The sequence below is a fragment of the Centruroides vittatus genome, unplaced genomic scaffold (genome assembly GCF_030686945.1).
Source record: "Centruroides vittatus isolate TY-2023 unplaced genomic scaffold, ASM3068694v2 contig_717, whole genome shotgun sequence".
In the NCBI taxonomy this organism is placed as follows: domain Eukaryota; kingdom Metazoa; phylum Arthropoda; class Arachnida; order Scorpiones; family Buthidae; genus Centruroides; species Centruroides vittatus.
Window position 1 is genome coordinate 4,290,296 of NW_027122456.1, and position 20,928 is coordinate 4,311,223.

At 31.8% G+C, this 20,928-nt stretch overlaps 1 protein-coding gene and 1 pseudogene across 1 annotated transcript; both read right to left on the bottom strand.

Annotated features, from left to right (window-relative positions):
- Positions 1-972: 972 nt before the first annotated feature.
- Positions 973-13,200, bottom strand: Svip (small VCP interacting protein). Its single transcript, XM_067276750.1, has 3 exons — positions 13,065-13,200; positions 4,574-4,735; positions 973-1,172 (listed from the first exon to the last, which is right to left on the bottom strand). Exons 1-3 carry the CDS (start codon positions 13,134-13,136, stop codon positions 1,158-1,160), a joined length of 249 nt encoding a protein of 82 aa, XP_067132851.1. The 5' UTR covers positions 13,137-13,200; the 3' UTR covers positions 973-1,157.
- Positions 13,201-15,258: 2,058 nt separating this feature from the next.
- Positions 15,259-15,375, bottom strand: LOC136980742 (5S ribosomal RNA; annotated as a pseudogene).
- Between the last annotated feature and the right edge of the window lie 5,553 nt (positions 15,376-20,928).

Sequence of the window (20,928 nt, forward strand, 5' to 3'; positions counted from 1 at the left end):
TAAAATACTTAAAAGTTGAAACATTGCTTTCTGATCATCAAACAATATCAACTAATAGTTGCTTTGTATGCAGTAACATAACCTATAATCTGCATACCACACTGTAAATATATTTACAATGTGGCATGGCAAATTATAAACACAGCAGTGAGATTTGTAAGAATGCAGACAAAATTTAGTGAAAAACAAGAATAAATTGTAATATTTTAAAAAACAATATCAAATACACCTGTAACTTACAGAATTGACTAATGTTATGCATTTAAAACTTGCTTCCTATTGTAATAATTGTAGGAGCAGTTCTCTCCTTCAAGATTCCTTTTATTGGAAATATGCTGACATTTATATTTAATTAACACAATATCTGCTGGAAAGAGGGATCTCCAATTTATGTTTTATCTTTCTGCAGTATTGTTAGTACTATACATGACATTATCAGAACAGTCTGTTTTATCTTTGATAATTTAGTACCATTACACCTAATAGAAACCTTTATAGTGTGTGTTTAAAGAAACTTATGCCCTTCTTGTCAAGGATACACCCTTGTCAAGAAGGGCATAAGTTTCTTTAAACACTTTTAAAAATGTCTGCATGTGATTTGCCAGATGTCAATTACATTTCGAATGTCACAAGACTTTCCCTGCATATTGTTTTGTTAAAAATATTTAATACTTAAGAAATTTAATATTTCTTATATTAATATACTTATCTCTCAATGCAATATTTATATATGTTCTATGAAGTTTGGGTTAGAAAACAAGATGTTATACAAGGAAATTGTTCAGCAGGGAATGATTGTAGTTTATACCTTATTCTAATATTTATTGTTTAAATAAATAGTCTTAGTTTTAATCATTTTTGAAATTGTTATAATCAAATTAATTTAAATGTATATATCACAAAGATGATATTTATTTTAATATGATCTTTAGAATTTTTTTTATTATATAAAAAAAATAGTTTTAACATTCATATTTGATAACATTCAATATTTTCAAATTTATTAATATATTACATTCTCAAATCCAATCAAATAATTTCTGGAGTAACATACATTACATACAAATATAAAAAATTTAATAAGATTTAATATAAAATAGCAGAAATATATCTTAATTTTTTTTCTTCAAAGTTTAGAGAAATGGACTGAATGGAAACTATCCGACTTGCCACTATAAAAAAAAATTACAATGAGTATCAAATAATACTTTTTAAATATAAATTATTTCTATTTGTACGCAGATTATGTACAGCCAAAGAATTTGAGTGAGAGAGAGAAAAATTAATCAAAATTATTTTGATTTTTATATTTCATAACTACATAAAGCAGAAACTATATTTTCCAAATTTATGCCAAAATATAAAATGAATTAAAAATACAGTAAAAAGTTTATTTACAATTCAAAAAAAAAAAAAAACTAATTGCTGTACATATATACAACAATTTTTTTTTGTATAATTAAACATTTTGTTATAAATTTTCTCTTCATCTCCCTTCTGAAAATTAATTTTCTTATATTATTAAATTCTGGTAATGATACAAGTATTAATATAAATATTAAGTTCCTAAATGGATGTTTCAAGTTAAATATTTGTAAGTTTCAATATGGATTTATTTATGAATACCATTGAATATTATATACATTTTATAAACCTTCTACACTTCCATTTAATATTTGTTAGACAATATTTAAAAAGTTACTAAAAAAAGTCATAATCATTTAATTATTGAGATCAAAGCACAAATAAATGATCTTTCTTGCTGCCTTAGTAGACTTTCATTTTTGGTTTTCCGTCGGATGAATGTCTTCTATTTGTAAAAAATAAATTTAAAGTCGCTCCAAAATTTAGATGATCACCATTTCCTCTGATGTTCTAGAACAGAATTAGACAGCTGGACCTTCCTTTATAGGCTATGCAACTGCCTACTCTTTAAAAAGTTCCTTTATAAATTTTATTTCCTTTATTTTATAAATTTATTCATCCGACAGAAAACCAAAAATATTTTTTAAAATTTCGTCACCAGAGGGATGTCTCGGCCTAATCTACATTAAACAGCGCTCACTCTCAGTGGATAAAAGGAGCCAGAACCCCGGAAGGATAGGATGACTTAAAAAGACGTCGTAAGATCTACCATACCAATTTTAAAGATTTTTTAATTTTATTGGTTTTTCTGTGTTTTTAAAGGAACTTTTTAAAGAGTAGGCAGTTGCATAGCCTATAAAGGAAGGTCCAGCTGTCTAATTCTGTTCTAGAACATCAGAGGAAATGGTGATCATCTAATTTTGGAGCGACTTTGTCTTCAATTTGTAAAAAAAGACTTTCATTTGTAAATTATATATGTGTAATGTGCCAAATGACCAGACCATTTTTTTTTCTTTTTCTTTTTTTTTCTTTGTGGTTTTAGGCCCTTTACCGCTCAGAGAGCACAAAAAGGCCAAACCAGACCATTTATATCTCACAAAATGCTAGTACAATACACAGGAAACCAAGCTCAAAATTATAAATCAATGAAATGATATGGTTCAGTGAATTCAGCACTTACTTAATAGTCTAAGCTAATCCAAATTACTTTATATCTACCAATTTAAATAGCCAAGTTATGGCCTGATAAAGCCTGCATTATCATTTGTAATACCATTTCATTTCACTTCAAATTCAAATGGTCAACATTCGGTCATTTGACTCAGCAGTTATTTTCAATTTGAAAGTTATAGAAAAATGAGATTCTAATTGATTAGATATTATTATTATTTTTTTGTTGCAAGTGACCATTAAATGATTTAACATAAATCTTTGCCAACTGCTCATACAAAAATGTAAGCCCAATGGTATTTAACATAAAATGTAAGTTGGTAAAGCAGTTTCTCCACAACGAGAGCCTAAAGTGATTGGCTATTAGATTTTCCAACATTAGATAGACCATAGTTTCGTGTACAAGTTAATTTGGAAAAAAATTTAACAAAAAATAAACTACTCAAACTACTCAGTAATATGTCCATGGCTAGAGATAATATGGAAAAGATAAAAATAAAAAAACACAAGTCTAGTAAACATTGGTAGAATATTGGAAACGGTTTGACTTTATCCCATGACTTAATGATATTTAAACCTTGTTAGTCTGACTTCTAAATTTGCCATTACAAATATTGGTTTAATAAAATTATTAAAATGATGCATTGGAATTAGTGACTTCTAGTAACAGAGAAATAAAATGCATGGCACTAATTATATCACTAATTATGATTATTACATAGGATATCTTAGATTCAATTTTTAGAAATACTAAAACCAAAAAGTGCAACTTGCATTCAAGTAAATATAATACTATTGTCACTTAGAGATACTTAGCACTTTTTATTGAACAAAACATTTTAAATAAAACTATCTAAAAGACAATTTAATTTGTTCCTTAACCTGTTAATTGATGCATACTTCATTTCTACTTTGACTCTCTATTTACATAGATTTGATTATTGATAAGGTGACTTTTTTTTCTTCAAATAATAAAATACCAAGTCATACTGTCAGCATGAGTGACTTCTTTCCTGCCCTGATAGTTTTTTTGATGCATGTGAATTTCTTAGGAATTCTTTAATTAAAAGCATTCTTTTATTTTTGAGTTTCAGTTGTTTACAGTTTCTTTTAAAAAAATCCACAAATGTTACAGAAAATAAAAACTCAGTTTATGTAAGTTTATTGTTTGTAATAGTAAAAATCAATTATAACAACTTAAAATGATAATTATAGTTGATCTCTCTCATGTTTTAAGAATCAATAGAACAGTTTCTGAAATTTCAAAATCACATTCTTAAGAGATTGGCTTCTCTCTAGTTGTAAATTTTAATAGTCCTTAAAAGTCAAGGCTAGATAAAATGAATCTATACTTTGTGATATCAGATTTAAATAATAAGAAATTCTGTTTTTAAGCATTTCACTAGTTTAAAAGTCAATGTCTTCAATGACAGATTTAAGAAAAATTTACAAATGTTGTAATCTATTTTTGATTATACAATTTTTTTTTATATATATACAATGCTTTAACTATAGTTTATCTTGTAATGTTGTTTTTGCTATTTCTTGTCACTAACAAATAAGCAGTAATGCATCTGCCAAAATTTGAGTCACTATAAGTTGCAGATTTATGTATAAAACAATCAAATCTTATTATAAGGTGATTTCTTTTTTATATTTAAAAAATAGTAAAGTTATTTTATATGATTTTATTACATTATGGTAAAAGCTTTGCTATACTATAATTGTCTGGATATAAAATGCTGCAATCAGTTTTCTAAGGAGTCAATATAATTATAAAATACAACAATAAAATATTTTAAAAATGTTTTTGAAACATTTTAAATTATGCTGGAGAATATTTGAAACTTATCCTATTCTTAAAATACAAATAATAATACTCCATTACAATTCAGTTTATTCTAGAAAGTTTTTTTGAAATTTTTGAAAGTTTTCAATATTTTCTGACATGAATAATTAGAATATCTTAATCCATTTGTGTGACAAAGCAAAAATTTTACTATATTTAGATATTAAAACTCATATATTAAACACTTACTCTGAGTGGATTATCTCTTTCTGGCATATTATCTAACATCTTTTCTCTTTCATTATGCCTCTGTTGCAATTGTTTCACCTTTTCGACATCTTTAATACCTCTACTTTCCTGTTCTCGAATGCGTCTCTCTGCTGCCGCTGCCATTTGTTCTCGATGTAATGCCTATAGACATTCAAATTTAAATTAAATCTGATTTATCTATCTTTAATTTTACTATTTCATATTGATATGTTAAATTAGAGAGAGAATTTTATAAAATTCATAAACTGTATTTTTAAATATATTTTAAAAGTACAGTAGAACCTCTATTATCCAGACTAATTGGGGATGAAGGTAGTCCGGATAAGGAAAAATCTGGATAATCAAAAAAATAATAGTTGACAGTGAAAGACATGTACATACAGTATGAATAATTTTTATTTGTCTAGACTTACATATAGCTTCAATATTAAATTATTTTTTATTAAGAAATTTAATTAACGATTTTTGTTTAAAGCTAGCTGTTCTTTTGGAAGCTGCTAAATCGCAAATACTTTTAAGATATATAAGTTGTCCTGAGTTACACTCTTCTTAGCTCTCAAACCACTTCATGGTGACATCTAAGCACTGAAAAGCTTCAGAATGTGTAGGACCATTATCTCTTACTTCGGAAATCTCTTCTTCGTCTTCTCGATCTTGTTCATCTGAGGCAGATACATCTTTAATTATTTCCTCATCATTCAAAATTTGGAATCCAGGATCGTTCGCATCGCAATTTAACCACTCGCTTACATAATCTTCGTCACATTCAGCACATATTGAAATTTGTGCTATTGCTTCCGCAATGTCTCCTAACCACTTTCTACTGTGTTACTGGAATTTACTAATGGTCTTTTCAAAATTTTGTTCCATGCCTTCCATAAACATAAACAGTGTTGCAATTCTCCAAGTGCAAATCAGCAAATTTGTACAATTTTTGTTAATTTTGTACAATCCGGATAATCGAAAATCTGGATAATAGAGGTCCGGATAATTGAGGTTCTACTGTATTTCAATGATTAACAAAATATTTTAATATGTTCCAAATAATGCTTTTAAAACCAATAAAAAAAACTTTATATACTGATTATAGGGTCATTCTGTGTGAATTCAGGTAAGAGTTGATCCTCAAGAAGCCAGATTTTGACAATTTTCACAAAGTGGGTTCATTTTGTACCCATATGAAGTCCTGTCATATTACTTCAAAATTGTCAAAAATGAAAATTTTGCATAGTAGTTTCCAAACTTTTTAGAAAAGCCATTTAATTGAACATGTATATCTTGAAAAGTGTAATATGGAAATGTAGTTTGTTGTATTTTGTAAGTAAAAAGGACAGAACAATAATTCATAGTTCATTTTTTGTACTAAGTTTTCAACTTTCAATGTTCAAATAACTCATAACATTCCTTTCAATTTCACCTTTGTCATTGTACACTGTGTAATAAGTTGGCAGTCACCATTCCAAACATTTATTATAAATATGCAGAAAAATATCAAAGTTTCATTTACTACACTATATGTATCTAATACTTATTATTCCCAAAACACAGACACAGTAAGGCAGAGAAGACATGAATTGTAGACATGACGACGGTTGCCTACCACATGGGCATGTCCAAAATTTCTGCAAGCCATAACTCTGCCAAGAATTTGTCTCCAATCCTATGTTGCTTTATAAAAAATGATAATCTCACTGTCCTCTATTCCCCTTAAATTTACAACATGCCAAATATTAATAGATACATACATACACGATATATATAAATATCTATACACACAGACCTTTCTTTTGACATAGTTCAACGTTTTCCCTGATTATTTTGAAATCCTTCCATTAATTGTTCTAAAGGGGGAATTTTTCCACTACATGCCAAAGACTAATGGGTCCTTGATTGTCAGTATGATAATGTTCTATTCAAATATGCTTCTGTTTCAAAAACTGAATTAAAAAAGAAAAGTTTTACATTCTACAAATATTGATAGATTCATTAAATTCCGAAATTTAGGGAATAGATTTTACTTCCCTGTAAATTGCTAGTAATTTACAGTAACTGTTATTATTGTAAACTAATGAAGGTTGGCTTCATTTAAATATTTGAATCACTGAATTAGTGTAGTTGAGATGACAGTTAACGATTTCATTTTTCTTATTTGCCATTGACCATTGAGACATAAATAAACAAGAATTTTTACATTTGGAAAGATGTTTTATTATCCATTGATTTAACTTATTTTTACAGAATTTATTTTGGCCAAACAAGTAATTTGGCTGAAATACATTCTGTAAAAATAAGTTAAATCAAACAATAATAAAACATCTTTCTAAACATAAAAATTCTCATGTCACAATTGAATTTTTCATTGAATTTCATCACAGAAAATTAACACAGTATAATTTTTCATTTAAATTGTTTTAGTTGCATAATGAACAAAATGCCAGTTCTTTAAAATAAGTTCATTCCCAGATTAAATCTATAAGGCCTTTTATCGTTACAAATAACATTTTGTTTAACACTTAACATTTTCTTAACCTGACCATTTTCTTTTTACTCAATACAGCAGGACGTCATACTATATCAAATATATGTCAGCAATCAATTCAATTTTTTGCCAACATTCACTGAAATATTGTATATCTATTAAAATAAGTCCTATTACAGCAATTAGTATTTCAATAATACCATTAGGCAACTGAGAGCCCCTAGAAACACATTGTGAAAACTTGGATATCATAATATAGCTTGATCCTCATGCCAAATATTAAATCAAAGAAGAAAAACTCACTGAGTACATTGTTAACAGGTTTTTATATTAGCAACATAAAAACCTATTAATGCCATACTCAGTGAGTCTTTCTTCCTTTAAACTTGGATATATTATATTCAATACTTTTATTAAAAGGGCTTTATACCTAATACACTTCATAGATTTATACCATTTCTAAAACTTTCTCATACAAATACAAGTAACATTTGTGTATTTATCATTATTTTTGTTTTAGTATCTTTTATCATCATATTTCTTGCATATTGACAGATTTCCATCAAAACAAAATACAATAAAACCTTGATTTAATAGACAAAATTTCTGGTATGTATGTCATATGTAAAAATTAACACACTGTTATTTCAAAATGCTTTTTATATGTAATTAAATTAACAGGTTGTTGTTATTTTTTTCAAATTCAAGTGTCACCACTCTTAACTTTACACCACAATGGAAGTGTCTCAATATATGTGAGGACCCAGGCGAGGTCCGAAATCGCAAAAATGCTGAATTCTGTTGTGAAAAAAATAACGATAAATTATATAAGAGAGAGAGAAAAAAAACCTTTTAATCAAAACAACGTAACGGAAAATGTAAACAACGAGTCTCGGGATGATGTCAACGCGTGTTAAACGACCTGTTAATGTTTAATCCGAAGGTAGAACTCTGACACACGCACTCATAAAGAGGTATAACGTTGACACAAGTATTCAAAGAAAAAAATTGAACTTAGGAAAACAATTTCAGAAAAGGGGAAAAATTGGAAAGATAGAAAAATATCGCGTGATCGTTAAAATTCCAAAATGACATCAATTGCAAACAACAGATTAAATTATGAGTGCAGGTGTTGTGGTTCTATCAACAATCTTGGAGCATAGTCGACAAAGGGTGTCAAATAGACACCTCGAATCGGACCTTTCCCGCGACCCGACATGGTCTCTTGGAAACAAAGGGGAGGCCAATCGGGAAGCGAGGAAAGGGATGAGGGACCAATCCGCAAGGTGGACAGGACACGGAAAAACGTATAAAAACTGGGACTTCAAGGTCAAGAAGGGAGTTTTTCGGAATGACCGACATGCCTCTTGAGGATTAAACCAGTGTGTGCTGTGTCGTCCCTCGGAACTTTAAGTGTGCCACCGCCCGTCAACATCGCCGTACGGCCCTTCTCGTCCGCCTGGGACTGGATATAGTGACCTGCCGAACTCTTACGTTCTGAAGATCGCCGAGATTTGGAACAACCTAACCAATGTAAGCATGTATTCGTCCAAATAAACGGTTTTCCGCATGTAAACATTTGTCATCATTTGCCTCCTTCGCCACCGCCCACATACACGGGTTCCCTTAAGCTCATCCTGACGCGGGATTAATTGTATCCCCCCTTTAAAGTCGGCAAAACTTACACTGGTGTCAGAAGTGGGATGACAAAAGTGCTTTTTTTATGTTTATTTAATTTTATGTAAGATTCGCCGGAGTGTAAGTTTTGCCGACTTTAAAGGGGGGATACAATTAATCCCGCGTCAGGATGAGCTTAAGGGAACCCGTGTATGTGGGCGGTGGCGAAGGAGGCAAATGATGACAAATGTTTACATGCGGAAAACCGTTTATTTGGACGAATACATGCTTACATCGGTTAGGTTGTTCCAAATCTCGGCGATCTTCAGAACGTAAGAGTTCGGCAGGTCACTATATCCAGTCCCAGGCGGACGAGAAGGGCCGTACGGCGATGTTGACGGGCGGTGGCACACTTAAAGTTCCGAGGGACGACACAGCACACACTGGTTTAATCCTCAAGAGGCATGTCGGTCATTCCGAAAAACTCCCTTCTTGACCTTGAAGTCCCAGTTTTTATACGTTTTTCCGTGTCCTGTCCACCTTGCGGATTGGTCCCTCATCCCTTTCCTCGCTTCCCGATTGGCCTCCCCTTTGTTTCCAAGCGCAAAACGAGACCATGTCGGGTCGCGGGAAAGGTCCGATTCGAGGTGTCTATTTGACACCCTTTGTCGACTATGCTCCAAGATTGTTGATAGAACCACAACACCTGCACTCATAATTTAATCTGTTGTTTGCAATTGATGTCATTTTGGAATTCTAACGATCACGCGATATTTTTCTATCTCTCCAATTTTTCCCGTTTTCTGAAATTGTTTTTCTAAGTTCAATTTTTTTCTTTGAATACTTGTGTCAATGTTATACCTCTTTATGAGCGCGTGTCAGAGTTCTACCTTTGGATTAAACATTAACAGGTCATTTAACACGCGTTGACGTCATCCCGAGACTCGTTGTTTACATTTTCCGTTACGTTGTTTTGATTAAGAGGTTTTTTTTCCTCTCTCTCTTATATAATTTATCGTTATTTTTTTCACAACAGAATTCAGCATTTTTGCGATTTCGGACCTCGTCTGGGTCCTCACATATATCATCATCCAAACATTATTTATTTGTTTAGTTAAATACAGTTGAAAGGTATTTCCAAAAAATGTTTTTTTATTTGTTTTGATTTATATTGTATACTTGTTTAATACATATGAAAAACTTTTCTATGAACTTTAACTTCTCAGACATACTTAATTTTAATTATACAAACGTATCTACATAAGTATAAACAGCAACCTTGTGTTAATTCCAAAGGAAATAAAACTAAATATAAGCAGATTAACAAATTTGTCAATTTTTTAACACATGCATTCGAAGAACCTATTTCATTATATAATGAACTTTTGGTTTTAATGAGCATCCCTTGCCCAAATTAGTCTGTTAAATTGAAGTTTTACTGTAATCTAAAATCAGAAAGAAATTACCGTATTAGCCCGAATATAACGCGATATTTTTCGACCATTTATTTTCCGTTAAAAAATCGACTCGCGCTAAATTCGGGGTTTAAGTAATGGAATGTAATATAAACAAGGGCATTTTCCTACAGAGATTGAAACGCGACTGAACGTCAGACCTAGCTCGACCGACCACTTCAAAACAACCATGTGACCTAGTTAGTAGGCCTGCGCTTTTGTTTGCATAGCGCTACTATAGTAAGGCTATGTCTCCGCTTGTTCGAAGTTCATTAGTCACGTGATTTTTCGACCGCCTTTTAGTCACGTGGGCTCTCACAGACGCCATTTTTTATCTTAAAATTGTGAAATTTTTGGCTTTGCTCGAAAAATTATTATTACATCTTTCTTTTCTTTATTTTCTCTACTTTTAAACAATGTAAAATATTTTTATATTGACAAAAATGCTTTATTTGTGTCGAATTTAATGTAATTTGATACGTAAAACGCAAAAAATAAACATATCAAATTTCAACTCGCTGTAATTTATCTCATGTTTCACCAATTGCCATCGAGTTTGTTTGTAAATGGGGAAGAAATATGACTCATTCAAGTTAAGTCAGTAGAAATTTCGTACTACTGCGAGAAAATTTGTCAATAGACCCGCTTTACCCCCTAACACGAAAGTCAATAATGAATAACGGAAGTCAATGAGTTCTCATTCTGAAAACAGTTCAGATTCTGAATAAACATTTCCGTTTTTTGTTGTTACTTACGTAATATTAATTTTGTTTTACATTAGTTAATTTTATTGACATGAATGTAACCTGTGTTATTAGCTATAAATACCTAAATAAATGCTTATCTGATTGAATTTTACTTTCTTTGAATTCTTTTATGAGTATTATTTTTTTTTCTAAATATCTTTATGAAAATTTTGGAGTCGCGTTAAATTCGGGGTTGCGTTATATTCGGGCTAATACGGTAAATACAGTCAATCCACATTAACACAAACACAGTTAATGCATATTATTCTTGACAAAAGCTGTTTACCAAGTTCCCATCAAATTCCATAGAGATTACATTATTTCATATTTTTTAAGAAACAAACACATTTAACATGAAATTCCATTTTAAACAAATTCATAGTTATTACCCATTGGAAATTCCTTCTCTTAATACAAATTAAAATAATTTTCTCACTTGTGAATGCAAATTGGAAATTTCAGTAAAGGGAATCATTCAAATCTTGTTTTAAAAAAATTGCAATGTTTAAAAAAGCATGTTCAGGATAAGAAGAAGACTATTTTATTGGCAGGCAGCCTCTTCAATGTTAAATAGATTAAACATGAATTTTAATCTGTTCTCTTAAAGTATGGACCTTTTCACTCACAGAATACAGTTGATTCATTTTGTAATTGTTACAAGGATAGCTAGACTAAGGATGTTTTACTCAGAATAGGTTATTTTTTACAAGATCTTGCAATGTGTTTTATCATTTTGGTGCACAGATCTTATGCATTTTGTGTTTTGTACTCTTTTTAATATTTGGCCGATTTTTGGACAGTAGGGCAATTTTTTAAGTCAGAGTAATTTTACAATTTTGCCATTCTTAAAAATAATCCAACTATTAATGTATACAACTTAAACATCTATTCCAGGAAGGATGTTTTTATTACATATCTCTTATATAAAAATATAAAATAAATTGCAAAATTCAGCATGGTTTGTTTGGAAAAAATTAGAAATTCCAAAGGTGTTGACGAAATTTAAAGAAAAGCAGAAATGGAAATAAATTACAGGATGGCAAAAAGTATATCATCTACAATTAAAGAATAGAGAAAAATTTGAAGTAACAAATATAATAATCACTTCACGCCGACTTTTGTTAATATTATAAGTTACACTTACGTGTTGTGGCATTACGAACGTCAACTATTTTGGATGAGTTCACAAGCACTTTCGATAGCATACAGCTACCATCTTCAGGTGAAATTCAAATATATTTCAATTTCTCCTGAAGATGGTAGCTGTATGCTATCGAAAGTGCTTGTGAACTCATCCAATATAGTTAACGTTCGTAACGTCACAACACGTAAGTGTAACTTATAATATTAATTTGAAGTAGCACAAATACTTAGAGACAAACATGGATATAAACTGCAAAAAGTAAGAAATGTTTATGTAGTTTTTTGTCTAATAATGTCAATAAGTTCCAGTTAAGCCAAAATATATTTTCTAATTTTTATAACCTTTTACAAAAATGACGACACAACTCTTAACGCAAATCACCTTTAATTTAATACAATGTATTAGTCACTGCACATTAACAAGGTACAACAGTTTGGCAGAAAGTTATCTAAAATCATCAAGAGTCTTAGACATATATACCATTGCAAAGTAAAACAAAAACTCTTAAGAAATTAGAACTAAACAAAAATCATTTTAACACCATACTTCTATTTATGCATTAATAAACAAAAACTGTCAGGTAATGAATCATGAACCAATTGTTTATATTAGTTCCTTCGAATGAATCACTAAGCTCGATTCTGGACATTTATTTATAGAATAAGACACGTGATTCTACAAATTCATAGTGAAAATACACGCACGCACCAAATAATAGTAACCACGTCCTTGAAGTAATTGGAATTAATACTCCTTTAATTAAATATGAATTAAACTATTACCGTATATCATACATAAATAGAACAGAAACAGAAATTCAGATAAAAGAAAATGCAAATAAAAACAATCCGGAAAAGTCGACCTCGTTCCGAAAATCAATATTTGTATATTTCATTTGACATTTTTCGTGTTAAACTGAAAATATTGCATATTATGACGTAACACAAGGCTGGTGTTTTGAGAATCGTTACGAAATGGCACGTACGCCGAATATATATTTAAATAGGAAAAGTAATAAACAATGTCGTACCGCATCGGAAGACGAGCGAACATCTTCGTACGACTTGGAATTGTTTTCGCAGCAAGACAAGCAAAACCCCATGAGTGGAAACGAACACGGACAGTGTTGCCAAATCACACTTCCTCTGTAATAAAGAAATTATAAACACGTGTTTTTTAATAATTTTTACATATTTTAATACATTTTTATTTGTGCAATGCTTCTAATTAATCTAGTTTTATTTCATTTTTTAAATTCTGCGCAATTATTAGAAGTGTCCCGTAACTATGTATTAGAAGCAATAACTTATTGAAAGTTTTTACAATACATGTTTATAAAAAAATTATTATAATGAAAACTTTTAAAAATTAGGATGAAATATAGCTTAATGTTACCTATAATTCCAAAATGGCGGCTTATCTCTGATTCCAGCAAATAGAAGAAAGGAAACAGTGGGGACGCACGTTCTAACCTAACCTATTCTAATAATTTTGTTGGTAATAATTATGGTAATTTATTAGAATACGTTAGGTTAGGTTAGAACGTGCGTCCCCACTGTTTCCTTTCTTCTATTTGCTGGAATCAGAGACGAGCCGCCATTTTGGAGCCATAGGTAACATTAACCGAAATATATTTTTAAAAAATAATAATAACTGAAGACTAAATACAAAGAAAATTTGATGTCTTCACACATCCTTTACAACCACAAGAACACATAGCGTGTTAATTAATTGTGTTCCTGTAAAAAATCTAATTTCATTTTAACATTATCTTACAAAAACTTAAGTAAAAGTTTTTGTGTCTGATACATGATAAAGAATTGGCTGTCACGTTGAAAGCGTGACAACCAATTCTTTTTATCATCTATAAATATATATTGTGAAGGTTTATCAGAGAAAACGTGTAAGCTAATTTCTATACATCTTAACTAAATATTTAGGCTTATTGCATTGTAATAAGCAAAATAATCATAAACAAAAATTTAATTTCTATATTTAAAAACGAGAATATACGAAATATCCATTGATTCTAAAGAATCAGTGAATATTTCTTCTATAATTTCAGTAATCTATGATTTCATCTATTCTCTATAAACTTGTTTGCTTATCAGCGTTTCTTTGCAAAATAGCGACAGTTATAACGATTAGACACTTTAGAGACCTATTGAGATATTACATCTGGTAGGTTATCTGACTACCAAAATTTCCAGTACTGTTGGATGTGCGGAGTCAACTATTCGAAGAATCGCGATAAGCTAAAAGGAAAAAGTAGCACGCATAACGAACTCACTTGTCAGTATTGGTCATCAAAGAATGAAGATACTATTCTAAAATGAATATCTCATAAAACAAGTTTTTAACCTCAAACCAAATGAAAAAAGAAGAGAGATTTGACAGATGTTATCGCAAGTGCCATTACTATTTGTCGAAGTCTTCTGCGGACTGGTGATTAAGGAAGGACAGACATGCGGACGGACGACAGTGGGAATTTATAGGTCTTAAATTTTTTTCAAATTGTAGCCCAATTTAAATAAAAGATTGCGGCCTGAAATTTACTGCAAACCAAAATTTTCGCCATGGCAGTATTACCGTCGCTCTCCCTCCTATATGCTTAGTATCCAGCAACTATATACAAATTCTATTTAATTCTAAACCCACATTATTATTTCACATTTAATGACTTGTGTATTTTTAGTAAATAAAAAAATATATATGTGGGGTTTAGACGAGTAACATTCCTAAACCGTTAAGATTTACGAGGGTTGCGGGGGAGACGAGAACGACAAAGGGGAGAAGTGGGAAAGACCACAGTTGGTGACGGCGCGAAAGGAAGAAAGAACGAATGACGTTACGATGAAAAGACAAAAGACGTTACGAAGAAGATTATCGTTCTATCAAGACGGTTGCAAGACTGTTGTCAATTCTGGTTCTCTCTATTTTTATCTCAATCACTTTTCCCTCATATATAATAGGCTATTGTTTAATTTTAATGATAGCCAAAGTATGTTCTTTTACACGTAATAAACGCATTTATTACGTGTAAATGAACATTTTTTAATTGATACTTACCGAGAAGTTTTAATACAATGTACAGGAAGCTAAAGGTTACAGAAAAGAAATGTTTGCTTGACATAATGTATTAAAGAAAAATTGCTGCGCCAAGTGATAAATTTTATTAGACGAAAGAAAAAGAGATAGGTCGAAGAATGAAAGTAAAAGAATAGTGACAGCAGCACCTGGTATTCCCAGTTCGTCTCCACCCCAAGTACTGAGAGGGCCCGACGCTCCTTGCCTTCGGTGATCGGACGAGAACCGGTATTTAGCGTGGTATGGCCGCTGCCCGAGACAAATCGCCTGCACAGCATCACTTATGCATATTCGTACCCAATTCGCGCTTCGAATATCGCTTTTTGTCCTTCTTCCCATCACATTCCACTTTAAACCAGGTTTTCTTAAAGCGTTCGATATTATATCGACAGGATCGATGGGGGAAAAGTTCATTAAAAATTGACAATATCAGTCAATTTTACTAACTTAATAAGACTTATTATATGTGTAATATTATAAATAATAAACAATCTAAAAATCCCACTAGCAATTCTTTTATTCATCACAACGTCGGAATGTTAACTTTTTCATTTATATAATTTAAAATCTCCAAACTAAATCAGTAGTGGCTTGCCCCTGTACGTCATACTTTACCTTTAACAATAGAGTCATCTATCTAACTGCTTTAAGGAAAAAATTTTTCAATTGAAATAACGCGACTTCCGGTTTGCATCGGAAGTTCGTACATACTTGGTACATAGTCGGGGTCTCCTGCTGCCCCTAAATTTCCGTATCTGATCTCGTCTTTCATCTATCTAACTCCGTTCTCGAGATAAGGAAAAGACAGGCGGAATTTTCTGATTGCAACTCAATAAGCGTCTAGTTTGCTTGTCCTATTATAATTACGTAGCTTAACAGTAAAGTAGAAGGTGTCAGTAAACTCAAACAGTAAACTTATCACAAAATTCCCCTAAAAACGGTATTGAACTTATAGAAAAAATAAACGGTATTGAACTTATGTAAATATTTGCTTTGTGCAATAATCATTTGACGAACTTTTTTTCCGATTTTACAATCAGTCTTAACAGAAAACAGAGTCTAACGCATAGTTTAACACATCTAGAATGAAGTTTCTAATTCGTCATAAATGCAAAAATAAATCGTTCTCAAGAGGGATGTTTAGTCACTTAATAGATGTCTTGATCTTTCGTATATTTCAGAACGTAACTCGCTCCGTAGTCCTTATCATGTATAAGCGTTAATCTGTAATATTCAATTTAACAAAGGTTCAATCTTATTAATAGACTATATAGAGAACCACTCAAGTAAATCGCAATATGATAGATAAAAGGAGGTTACTAGACTTGAAGTCTATTTTTTTTTTTTTTTTTTGATTTGAAGGATCATCATAAAATCGAAATTTTTATTTGTCTTTATATAGACGCGAAACACGAGAATATTACATTTTCGAATAAATATTACTGTTAACATGAATGCATGTGCAAGGAATGATTTGCGATAATCCGTCTCTTCAGCCACAGAGAGGCGGAAAAATCACGAAATTCGGTCAAAAATCCAAACGTTTTACATTAAATTTCGAAGCGATGAAACAATAAAACTCTGACGATTTGTTGCGAGCGGTTGTTTATTGTTGATGAGAGCGGCCGAATTTTCAGTGAGCGAGATTTAAAGTAATTGATTCAAGCGTTTTTCTGAGTTTTGCATCATTTGCAGTTATTGTATTGGTAAGTTCAGACTACGAACTTTCTAAATTGAAATATTTTTGAACATTGTTAAGCCGAATATCACAATTATTGGCTATGATTTTCCGACAAAGATCCACTTAGATAACAATTGATCGGTTTCGTCACAGAGACGACGAATGGATCTTTTCACTTATTTTAGGAGATACTTTTCACTTTCTTTATTGTTAATATTCGTTTAGTCCAGATTTAATCGAATTGTTAGAGTTCTTAAAGCAAAATGGAAATAAATAAATACATTAAATGGTTAATTTTCGCTATGGTTTATATACACATTATATCTCATATGAAATTCACACCGCTATACTCTAAACTTTAAAGCGCCCTCCAGCTGCTTAACTAAATTACAAAGGTAGACAAAATTGGGGTTTCTATACTTGAAGTTTATTGTTTTTCCGGTTGTAAGGGACATGATAAGATCGAAATTTCTATTCATCTTTATACGAGAATATTAGGTTTTTGCGTACATATTGACGTTAACATCAATGTACGAGTATATGCAGGGAAAATCACGCAATTTGGCCAAACTCTTAATATTAACTTTCGTGGCAACGCAACAATAAAACTCTGTGTACTTACAAATTGTCAGAGTTTTATTGTTGCGAGCGGTCGTTGATTGTTAATGCGAACGGTTGGATTTTTAGTTCGTGCGGTCAAAATTTTCTCGTTTCGAGTGTTTTTCTCAGTTTTGTTTCGTTTGCGTCGATTTTATCGGTAAGTACAGACTACGATGTTTCTAATTTTACGTATTTTTTGAACATTGTTAAGCCGAATATCACAATTAGTGCCAATGATTTTCCGACGAATCTCTATTTCCATAACAATTGATCGGTCTTGACAGAGACGACGGACGGGGTCTTTCCACTCATTTTCACTCTTCGTTAAGCCCAAATCCAATGGAATCTAAATTAATAAATACATTACATTGGTATTAGCGCTCTATAGTTTATATACGCATCATATCCCATATGATATTTGCACTGTTATAGTGTGAACTTTAATTAAACAGAATAATTCGAGATTATTCGTCTAAATTTTCACAAATGTTTTGTGTTATGGCAATAGACAGAACTGTACAATTTGTAAAAACTGATTTCTATAACGAACATTAAAAATCGTTTGAAAGTTAAAATTACTATATTTAACAGAGATTTTATTATAATATTCATTTGTGACTTTTCGTTATAATTAAGACGATATTTTTAAAATTATTTTTTTCATTAGAAATCTTACAATTTACATAAAATTAAATTTTCATAATAGTCGTTTCTTTCTTTTGCAGAATGGAAAATTTCAAGCAATTAAAGAAGTGGCGCACCTCGGCAGATGGTGAGGAGGAGGAGGAGGAGGAAGGCTCTTCGTCGTCTTCCGTTCCGTTTCCGGTGATTCGGGTGCTCCCGAAAGATGTCGAGGAGAGCGGAGAGTGCGTCAAACGGGTGGTCGTCATTACTCCCGACGATAGCGCCTCGACTGTGGTCGACTACCTGGGACTGCAATACCCGGAAGTTGCAGAATGGACGGTGGAGTGTCGAGGGGAGTCCAAAGTGGTCGTGGAAACATCCGTCGAGCAGAAGAAACCTTGGTGGAAAAGGCTCTTCTTCTGCTGCATAAAGTGAATCTTCTCTCTTCCGAGATCACTTCCACCCACGTTCCACTTTTCACCGGATATGACTCTGCCACCCGAATACGACTTTGTCACCCGGAAATGACGTTTCACCCGGCTACGACTTAATTTACTGGACTTGGCATTTAATCCCTGATTGGGTTTCTTCGTTTTCAATTGACGGACAGACATTTCTGCACTGGTTGTACGACTTACTTCGATTAGATTAAAGTCTGATGATCTGCAAAGTGACAACCGAAACATAAAGCAATGTTTTTACCAGCTCAAAGACTCTGTTAATTGTCTATAAATGGACAAGGCAACTTATATTGTACGGACATTCACATTGTATTTAAACCGGTGTTCGACTGTCATTGTAGTCCGAACCAGAATTATAATTACTTCAACAATTCAATTTGTAAATCGAATTGTCTGAAGCGTATATAAACTTTCATATTTAATAAATTTTAATATGAAATTTAATTTTAAAGATTGGCTATTTATCAAAATAAATATTAAAATTGCACACTTTTAGATTCATTAAAACGTTTCTACTTTTATCAATATTTATTTCCATCCCCGTCATCGTTTAGGTTTTCAATAACGTGACTATTTTTAATATAGAAACGGGAGATAAAGTAATTAAAACGAGTACCATAGTTTTGCAATGAATTGGAAAATATCGGGAATTCACCAACAAAACTGCGCTCCTGCTTTTTCAACGCCGAATTAGTGTTGTAGTATTTTCCATTATCAGAAATTTCTTCAACAACAGCTACCGTGAGAAACTAAATTCATTCCACATTAAATAAATGTTCTAAAAACTGAAACACGAGAAATAATTTCCTCAGACTAGAGTATTAATTAATCATACCATTTGTCTTGGTTCCAAGGGTGATCACCTTAAGCAGGTCCTACTGTATTTGTATTTTCATATAAAATTTCAAATTATATGCCTGCAAAGACTTCAACTAAGTATGAGTTTATTTAACATTAACTAAATATCTGATCAAAAATGCTTTTTCCTAAATTCGTTAAAATTTTATAAAAAAAAAATTAGTTTATTTTTACTTAACACTATTCAATCGATGTCATCAGGGCCGGTTTTGGTACGTACTGTACGCAGTGTGTGCATTCACGCGGGCGGCCGAGACCTCACTGACCACTAAACTCACAACTTTGAATCCCGCGGATTACTATCATGAATTATTTTAAACGATACAAAATCTGTAAAATAATGATCATAAAAGTTCAATTTTATTATATTAACATGAAATTCACGTGTTTAATTATAACAAATTAATGCAAGTCTTCAGTTCATTGCTGCTTGTTTGAAATAAGTTTATGGGTTCTTAGCGCTTTTCCACGAAGGACGACAATCGCATTCACAATATTGTTTATTGTTCATTATTTATTGATACGTAGGCTTCAGTCGTTTGCCACTACAATCCTTTGTCTAGTCGGAAGTAGCTGAGCTCTTGTCGAACACACATGAACTGTCTCGTGGCAGGTCGAAAATGGCGCGGAGATCTGACGAAACCTGACGTCATCCTCTCCAGGCCCACTGGTGGCGACTGTAGGCGTTAGCGCCTCAGATAACAGTCACTCGTATTTGGATTTAGATTCGAATAAAAACCCCGAATCAGTGTAAAAAGCAACTAAACATTTTGCATTTCTTTCGTAATACTTCGCGTAACCTTCAGTTGATCAATGTCCAAATTTCTCCACGAATCACCCAAATCTTCTCGCGGACCATTGGTGGTCCGTCGCCGCGAACCACCGGTTGCCGATCGCTGCACTAAAGAATATAATTTTTTATACTGTAAATATAATAATCAACAGACTCCTGCCGGCCATTATCTAACTCTTTTCGGGAGAGAACTTTTTGTATTATGTATAGTTAATCGGGACATCCCACCTAGGGCCGGATTTAACAATCGGAGGCTCTTTAAGAGTAGGCAAATTTGATGATTTAGAAAATTTACACAAAATACTGTACTTTCAACTAGATTTCAACTATGAAGTTGTAAATTTCATTTAAATAAGGTTATTGTAAACATACATATATTTTATTGTGTAAAACTAATTATTTTAATTTAATTCAAAAATACCTATGCAAAATTTTTTCCAAAATTTTCCGATGTTTCATAGGTTTTTCTCGAGCTTGGTTTTCTCTCCCTGTGGCCTCGTGATTAAGCCACATTAGGCTGTCGCGGTAATAGAAAAAAAATTATGTTTAAACATAGTTTTGAGGGGCCCTGGGCACCGGCCCCAAATGCCCTTATGTAAATCCGGCTCTGTCTCGCCCCTAAGCTTTCTGTATTTGGTCTTGGTTTTCAATGTATCTAACTCCATTCTCAAGATTAAGGAAGGGCGGACGACAGTGGGAATTTATATGTCTACAATTTTTTTCAAATTGCGGCCCAATTTAAATAAACAAAGAGATGCGCGCCAACGTTATTAATTTAAATATTCATATT